Source organism: Pan paniscus, chromosome 2, assembly GCF_029289425.2.
Source record: "Pan paniscus chromosome 2, NHGRI_mPanPan1-v2.0_pri, whole genome shotgun sequence".
NCBI lineage: Eukaryota > Metazoa > Chordata > Mammalia > Primates > Hominidae > Pan > Pan paniscus.
The window spans coordinates 32,708,673-32,717,959 of NC_085926.1; the positions used below are offsets into that span (position 1 = coordinate 32,708,673).

At 39.9% G+C, this 9,287-nt stretch overlaps 1 protein-coding gene across 14 annotated transcripts in view; it reads left to right on the forward strand.

The window, feature by feature from the left end:
- The window catches only part of CNOT10 (CCR4-NOT transcription complex subunit 10), an 88,929-nt gene that overhangs the window by 42,801 nt on the left and 36,841 nt on the right, over nucleotides 1–9,287 (forward strand). For 5 of the 14 annotated variants that reach the window (XM_003826131.4, XM_034956027.3, XM_055109601.2 and 2 more), the window contains 3 exons: nucleotides 5,210–5,331; nucleotides 6,587–6,763; nucleotides 9,199–9,279. In XM_003826131.4, coding sequence (XP_003826179.2) covers nucleotides 5,210–5,331; nucleotides 6,587–6,763; nucleotides 9,199–9,279 — 380 coding nt within the window. The remainder of the gene's footprint in view (nucleotides 1–5,209; nucleotides 5,332–6,586; nucleotides 6,764–9,198; nucleotides 9,280–9,287) is intronic. The other 9 variants (XM_003826132.3, XM_055109604.1, XM_055109600.1 and 6 more) reach the window with 3 other exon arrangements.

Genomic DNA, 9,287 nt, shown 5'->3' on the forward strand with positions numbered 1-9,287 from the left:
CCCTGTCTTCTCCCCACTTACTACATGGAATGGTTAAAAAAAAAAAAAAACCTTGGAAACATACATAAGACATTTCTCTTTTTATTTATTTATTTATTTATTTATTTATTTTTTGAGACGGAGTTTCTCTCTTATTGCCCAGGCTGGAGTGCAGTGTTAACGATCTCGACTCACTGCAACCTCCACCTCCCGGGTTCAAGTGATTCTTCTGCCTCAGCCTCCCAAATAGCTGGGACTACATGCACATGCCACCACGCCCAGCTAATTTTGTATTTTTAGTAGAGACGAGGTTTCACCATGTTGCCCAGGCTGGTCTTGAACTCCCGACCTTATGTGATCTAGCCACCTCAGCCTCCCGAAGTGCTGGGATTACAGGCGTGAAATGTATAGTCTTCTCTTCTTAACCACTGGGGGAAAAAAATTAGTTTCAAAAAGTCATTTGTTGGCCGTGCGCAATGGCTCACGCCTGTAATCCAAGCACTTTAGGAGGCTGAGGCGGGTGGATCACTTGAGCTCAGGAGTCCAAGACCAGTCTGGACAACATAGTGAGACCTCCATCTCTACAAAAAATTACTGGGTGTGGCAGTGAGCGCCTGTAGTCCCAGCTATTCAAGAGGCTGAAGCGGGAAGATCGTTTGAGCCTGGGAGGTGGAGGTTGGAGTGAGACCAGATAGAGCCACTGCACTCTACCTTAGGCAACAGAGCGAGACCCTGTCTCAAAAAAAATAAAAATAAAAATTTAAAAAGTCATTTGTTAACATTCTCATTCTTGGTAAGTAAGTATGGCAACATTAAAGAGTTGAAGCCAGTGAGAAAGTCATGTATGTTGGAACAGTGGTCTGCTAGCTGCTCCAGGGGTCAGGATACATGCATCTGCTGGCGTAAGAATAGTGTGTAGCCTGGTGATTAGAAAAGGTCTGATAACAGCCAGGCGCGGTGGTCACGCCTGTAATCCCAGCACTTTGGGAGGCCGAGGCGGGTGGATCACGAGGTCAGGAGATCGAGACCATCCTGGCTAACACAGCGAAACCCCCGTCTCTACTAAAAATGCGAAAAATTAGCCGGGCGTTGTGGGCCTGTAGTCCCAGCTACTTGGGAGGCTGAGGCAGGAGAATGGCGTGAACCCAGGAGGCGAGGCTTGCAGCTAGCCAAGATCGCGCCACTGCACTCCAGCCTGGGTGACAGAGAGACTCTGTCTCAAAAAAAAGTTCTGATAACATAATGTGGAAAGAGCTGCATTAAGCTGGATTTCCTTCAATGCCTGAGGGTTTTACTTTGGTTTCAGTAAATGATACAGAGTTTATGGATTACCAGGCTGTTTCTCTCTGACACATGATTGCCCGTGGTAGCTACGGGAATAGGCCAGTTTACATTGATTTCCATGCTTAGATAATCTCTAAATGGCAATTGGTGGAAGCCTTTTGAATTTCAATTTGGGAGGGATCAGTAGGAGATAGGGGAAAGACGGGTTGTATCAGAATTACCAGATATGTGTGTCTTCCATTTGCTACCCCACGCCCTGCCCTTGCTGTGCTTTTTGGGTGTGTATAGACATTGGGAAGGTATGGTACCTGGAGGTTTTACCTTGCATGCCTACCATAGGTGATATAAGATGTTGAGGCTCTCCTCCCGCTGAACAGCAGTTTCTGAGAAGTACAAGAACTAAGGGGATTAAAGAAGTGTGTTTGCTAGTTTTCATACATGGTACTTAGGTAGTTTATGATTTGAGTATACCAACAGAGGAAGAGATGAGTGATTTGTCTTTGAAAGACTTTAATGATTTAATTATACTTTGCTTTTTAAAAGACAACTTTCTTATTGGTTAATTCTTAACTGATAAACAGTTCTAGGCAGAATTTATACTTCTTAAAGATAAAAGAAGCAAATAGAAATTGCTTATTCTCTTTAATCTGTTTATAAATTTAAGTGTTGGGGGCCTTTCTTTGGTATTTACTGGAAACCAGGGAGTTACCTTTTTCTGGGACTAGGGAAAGATTGTAAAGTTTAATATTTTCTTTTTAAATTAACTGGTTTTAGAAATAGTACTTTTAGGATTGTGTTCTACAGAAGCCATTAAGCTTACAAGGTCTCCTCCCCTCCCCCTAGAGGAGAAGGAGCGGGAGGGGAGGATAAGTATTTTCCATATTAATATGCTGCCAGTCCTGTTTTTTTTTCTAGAAAAGTTGTAAATTTGTAATTTTTAAAAAATGGTAAAGATGACTTTCGGTTGCCATAACTTCATGAACACACACAATTTGTGCTGCTAATAGGAAACTTGCCACCAGTAATATCTTTGTCTGTGCTTTTCCTCCTCCTAAAAAAAACTTTAGGGTAACCTAAAAAACAGTAAAAACAAGCCCAAAACACTAATAAAATCAGAGGACAAATCCCAATACGAGTAATTGCAAACTCCAAATAAAATTTCATAAAATTTGTTTTATTTAGTCAGGACAGGAGGTATGCTGAACAAAGTAGTTTGTACCTTCAGAAATAAATTCATTTTGGATTTAAAAAAATTAACTTGTTTATGCTAAGGAGGACATTTTGTCCTGAATATCTGGTACATATTATTTCAGACTTGGCAGAGGCAAGGCTTATATTTACCTGGGCAGTGTATAAATATGGGAAAAGATCTGCTAAACAAAAATAGTCCCAATATTTTAATTATGTATGATCCTTTTACCTTAAAACTTATCTGGCACACTTTCTGCCTATCGGTGCTTGAAGGTATGGATTATTATTCTACGTTTTTTAGTTCCATTCCATCGTGGGCCAGTTTGTTTTCATCTGTTGCATCTTCGTATCTAGCCATTTGGATCAGTTTTCATGGCCTTAGCAATAAGAAAAGAGAAGAGAATATGGATGAATCCATGTAAATTGATTACCACAACTAGGAAAAGAAGTCAGAACGGAAGTCCTCACAATAATGGTTTAAAATATCCACTTTTGCATTAATATTGCATGGCCTTCTCTATACACAATTAGTTTTGATCAGAGCAGTTTTATTGTATTTTTTAGCACTGCGTAGTATGTTCTTTATTAAAAGTCATATATGGAAGTGCAACTATAATAAGTTACATTCAGGAGCAATAAGTAACAGTACAGAAACATTTGTGTTTAGAGAAAAGACTTTTTGCAGGGCAGAGATTAGTTTTGCAAATTCATATTGATTGACTCCGGTTTGTTCTGGTATGTGAGAATTTGGATGTCATTATAAGATAACTACTTGGGATTCCATCTGCAGGTAAATTAGAGACTTGTTTTATTTTATTTTATTTTTGAGACAGAGTCTCACTCTTCACTCAGGCTTGAGTGCAGTGGCGTGATCATGGCTCACTGCAGTCTCGACCTCCCTGGTGTCAAGCGATCTTCCCTCCTCAGCTTCCCTAGTAGCTGGGACTATAGGCATGCATGACCGCACTTGGCTAATTTTTGTGTTTCTTTGTAGAGGTGGAGTTTCACCACATTGCCCACACTGGTCTCAAGTTCCTGGGCTCTAGCGATCCACCTGCCTCAGCCTCCCAAAGTTCTAGGATTACAGGTGTGAGCCACCTTGCCCAGCTTAGTTTTATTTTTTAGATTTGGCCTAGAGCAGTGGTTCGTGCCTGTATTCCCAGCACTTTGGGAGGCTGAGGCGGGTGGATCAGAAGGTCAGGAGATCAAGACCATCCTGGCTAACACGGTGAAACTCCATCTCTACTAAAAATACAAAAAATTAGCCAGGTTGTTGTGGCACCCACCTGTAGTCCCAGCTACTCAGGAGGCTGAGGCAGGAGAATTGCTTGAACCTGGGAGGCGGAGGTTGCAGTGAGCCGAGATTGTGCCACTGCACTCCTGCCTGGGTGACAGAGCGATACTCCATCTCAAAAAAATAAATAAATAAAAGATTTTTTCTGGCTGGGCGCGGTAGCTCACACCTGTAATCTCAGTACTTTGGGAGGCCGAGGCGGGCGGATCACTTGAGGTCAGGAGTTTGAGACTAGCCTGGCCAATGTGGTGAAACCCCATCTCTACTAAAATACAAAAATTAGCCAGGTGTGGTGACAGGCGCCTGTAATCCTAGCTACTCGGGAGGCTGAGGCAAGAGAATCACTGGAACTCAGGAGGTGAAGGTTGCAGTGAGCCGAGACGACACCGCTGCACCCAAGCCTAAAGAAAAATTTTCCAGCCTCAGCAACTTGGCAAAACCCTGTCTCTAAAAAAAATAAATAGAAAAATTAGCCAGTCATGGTGGCACACACCTGTACCTGTAGTCCCAGCTACTTGGGAGGCTGAAGCAGGAGGATCACTTGAGCCCAGGAGGCTGAAGTTGCAGTGAGCCGAGATCATGCCACTGTACTCCATCCTGGGCAACAGAGCCAGACCTTGTCTTAAAAAAGAAAAAAAAGAAAGGAAAAAAAAAAAAGGTAGATACAGGGGGGTCTCACTATGTTGCCCAGGCTGGTCTCACACTCCTGGTTTCAAGTGATCCTCCTGCCTTAGCTTCCCAAAGGGCTGGGATTACGGGCATGAACCACTGCACCCAACCAAATTAGAGACTTAGAATGAAGGGGGATCATAAATCAAATTATCACTGTGAGCTCTGTAGTGAGATAATACATCTTAATCAAATATCCTAAAGTACTATGTATGTGTAAGTAGCTTTTATTATTTTCAGTTTAATGTTTATTCATTTGGTTTGGGGATTTTAATTTCCTAGAAGGCAAGTATTGTGTCCATGTAAATTTTTACCATGTACAGCTTATTAAAGTTTATATATTGTTGACAATGTAATTAATACTTTGAATTAAGAAGGAAATGATCTGTGTTTAGGAAGTGGAGCTGCTTCCTTTTTCTTTTACACTATTTTGGGCTCTCTTATTTTCCTTACTCTGATGTCAAAGTACCTGTAACATGTAGCATGGTACTGGAGGTCTAGAATATTCTAAGTAAATGATTCTAAATAAATTATTGGGACATAATTGATTGGATTTTGTTTGTAGAATTTTCTCCAATCTCATGTAAACAAAATGTAGCACATATCCCAGATTTTCAGCCTTATATACTTTTTCCACTAATACCAAACATGTTTCCATTATCACCAAAAAAAGTCCTCATTGACTTTAAGAACTTTCTTAAATTTAGAGTAACTGTGAGAGATATTCCCTCATTTTTTATACCACATCTTACAATTCCCTTAAATTTATTGGAAATTATTTGTATTTTGTAGACTTCTGAACAAGAAACTAAAGGCCTTCCCAGCAAAAAAGGAATTGTACAGTCTATTGTTGGTCAAGGCTATCATCGTAAAATAGTTTTGGCATCACAGTCTATACAGAATACTGTTTATAAGTAAGTATTTTGCAAAGAAAAAGTGTATATATATTTAATACTAGTTTACATAATGTTACTTATATATAAAAGTATGATTAGGATTTATCATTGCATAGGAGGAACCACTTTGTAACTAGATTTTATTGCTATTTCAACAAACAGACCCTCATGTATAGGTCCATAGTGAATGTTATCTAACATGATTTTGGTTTATTACATCCATGGGTGCTGCAATTATTGATGGCCTAGGAAACCCTACTCTGTTCAGTGTCATTATTAAGAATGTCCAGAAGAGGGCATCTTGGTATTTCCTTTTTATGTAGTTTTGGTTATCATTGATACTTTTCATTTAGGTATTTTCTTAGAGTCCCTAGGACTGAAAATACATGAAAGGGAATTCTTACTATTCAGAGAAAAAAGGTGTATTAAAACATAAAGCAACCAAAGCAGTATAGAAGCTGTCACATGTATAATCTTCATTTGACAATTTGGAATTGCCATTATTTGTAAAGTGGCAAACTTTGCAAATAATTAGCTGCCTTAATTTGTTTTTGTCAAAGAAGAAAATTGTTCTCTACCATTTAAAAGTTTTTCCACAGTTTAAAAAATATCTGATACACAATAATTTAGTCTTAATTTAGTTAAACTATAATGCAAGAATATTTTTTAAAACTATTATGATAAAGCATTTCAAAGTTTTAAAGCAATTTCAAAGTTGTTACTACTTTTCAAAATTTTATTTTTCTCTAGTAAAGATTCTGTTTGGGTATATCAAACCAACAGAAAGTTGTATAAAATGTCAATGAAATTATAAGACAAAAAGTAATGTTGGTGTTTCAAAGTGTATAGAGGCATTTTTGAAAGCAAGGATCAACCAAAGTAAGGCTCAAACGTGAAAATCTGTTTTCTTCCCTTTCATCCCATTCTTAGTATACCTCTCCTTGCCCTCATTACAGTTGCCCTTGTCTGCAGTTTCTCTAATATGTTAACATTAACATTGTGATATACATCAAATTCTCTCTCCTCCTTGGTCTCATTCCTAGAGACACAGTGTATGTAATTTTTATACTTGCAATCCATTATTTATACTATTTACAAACTATACTTAGGATTTGGGTTCTTTAGCATGCTTTTATAACTGCTTATATTAAAATTTCTACCTATCAAAAGGCATAACTTTCATTTATAATCGATTGGTTTTATTCCTCATAATAAAAGAGCCTTATTTTAAAATATTTTATCCGCTTAGCTAATTTGGTTTTGTTCTTTTAAGTGATGGGCAGTCTTCGGCCATTCCTGTAGCCAGTATGGAGTTTGCAGCCATATGTCTCAGAAATGCCTTGTTGCTGCTACCTGAAGAACAGCAAGATCCAAAGCAGGAAAATGGGGCTAAAAATAGTAATCAATTAGGTGGGAACACAGAGAGCAGCGAAAGCAGTGAAACTTGCAGGTATTCTAATCCTTGTGACCTCCCTTGGCAAAATCCTTTCAGGACTTCTTTAGTAAACCCTTTGTTCTTTAAGTAAATTCCTAAAATCTTCAACCTGAATTTCTGAAATTCTGTTTTGCGTAACAAGAAAGGAAAGTATTTATGTTTCTGAGTCTTTCTGGAAGAGAGAAATAAGGTGAAGGCTAAGTTAGGAGAGATCCTTGAAAAAGAAAAGTAGAAAGTAGCAGCTTTGGCCGGACGCAGTGGCTCATGCCTGCCTGTAAAAGGCTGAGGCAAGAGAATTGCTTGAACCCAGGAGGCAGAGGTTGCAGCGAGCCGAGATTGTGCCACTGCACTCCAGCTTTGGCGACAGAGTGAGACTTCATCTCAAAAAAGAAAGTAGCAGCTTTTCATTGACAAGAGGGATATTTGTAAGAAGTCCTGTTGTCAGACAGCTTTAAAAAAAATTTGGCCAGGTGTGGGGGCTCACGCCTGTAATCCCAGCACTTTGGGAGGCCAAGATGGGTAGATCACTTGAGGTTAGGAGTTCAAGACCAGCCTGGCCAACATGGTGAAACCCCGTCTCTACTAAAAATACAAAAATTAGCTGGGCGTGGTGGTGGGCACCTATAATCCCCGCTACTGGGAAAGCTGAGGCAAGAGAATTACTTGAACCCGGGAGGCAGAGGTTGCAGTGAGCCACGATCATGCCACTGCACTCCATCCAGCCTGGTGACAGAATGAGACTCCATCTCAAAAAAACAGAAAATTTATTAAAATAAACACTTAACTCCTAAAGCTGCTTATTTCTTATTATCCTCTGTCTATCCTCTTAATATACTATAATCACTAACCTCCGGAATATTTTTGTATATTTCTGGTTTTCTAGTATAAATTCAAAATTATGCAAATCTAGGCAGGGTGCTGGAGGAGGCCAAGAGTTCAAGTCTAGTCTGGGCAGCATAGCAAGACCCCATCTCTTCAAAAAAATTAAAAATAAATAAATAAAAATTATGTGACTATAGAAATTGGGAGAACTTTTGGTAAGGACAAAACACATACCATTATATATAGGAAATTCAGCTTTTTTCTTTCTTTCTTTTCTTTTGTTTTCTTTTTGTTTTGTTTTTTGTTTGTTTGTTTGTGTTTGAGACAGAGTCTCCCTCTGTCACCCAGGCTGGAAAGCAGTGGCACGATCTCAACTCACTGCAACCTCCACCTCACAGGCTCAAGCGATTCTCCTGCCTCAACCCCCTAAATAGCTGGGATTATAGGCCCAGTGCCACTATGCCCGGCTAATTTTTGTATTTTTAGTAGAGATAGGGTTTTGCCATGTTGTCCAGGATGGTCTTGAACTCCTTACCTCAAGTGATCCGCCCTCCTCGGCCTCCCAAAGTGCTGAGATTGCAGGCATGAGCCACTACACCCAGCTGGAAATTCTGCTTTTTATACATGGCATCGTTAAACTTACATCTCCCATCCCAGCATTTTTTCTTGATTATAATAGCAATCAATACATATTTACTATAGAAAATTTGGGCCAGGCATGGTGGCTCACACCTGTAATCCCAGTGCTAAGGGAGACCAAGGCTGAAGGATTGCTTGAAGCTAGGAGTTCGAAGCTAGCCTGTCCAACATAATGAGACCCCATCTCTACAAGAAATAAAAAAATTAGTTGAGTGTGGTGCCAGGCACCATTAGTACCAGCTACTTGGGAGGCTGGTGTAGGAGGATCGCCTGAGCCCAGGAGTTTGAAGCTGCAGCGAGCTATGATCATGCCACACTGCACTCCAGCCTGGGCAACAGTCTCAAAAACCCAGTCTCAAGAAAAGGCAGGGGTTGAGGGGGTCAGGGTAATTAGAATAATGAGAAATGCGTGAAAATATTCAGTTATTTCCCTTTTGTAGTAAAGATACTGTTTTCAGTTAGAGATTTTTTAAAGCAGTATTGGAGGGGTGGGGGCAGTGGGGGAAGAAACTAATATACAATATAGCTTTAACATGTTAGTGTTACCAAATTACTAAGTATTTCCATTGTTTAACTCTTTTACACTTTTGTTGTAAAAAGTTACATGGGAGGCCGGGCAAGGTGAGACACCTCTGTAAATCCTAGCACTTTGGGAGGCCAAGGCAGGCGGATCACCTGAGGTCAGGAGTTCGAGACCAGCCTTGCTAACATGGTGAAACCCCGTTTCTACTAAAAATACAAAAAATTAGCTGGGCGTGGTGGTGTGCGCCTGTAATCCCAGCTACTCGGGAGGCTGAGGCAGGAGAATCACTCAAACCTGGGAGGCAGAGGTTGCAGTGAGTTGAGATCGTGCAATTGCACTCCATCCTGAGCGACGAGCAAAACTCTGTCTCAAAAAAAAAGTTGGGAGTGAGGACAGGGAAACAAAATTTTACGTTTAATTATTTATTTGTTGCTCTTCATAATTAAGACTCTTACCTCTATTTTAGCAGTAAAAGCCATGATGGAGATAAATTCATTCCAGCTCCACCTTCTTCTCCATTGAGAAAACAGGAATTAGAAAACTTAAAGTGAGTAT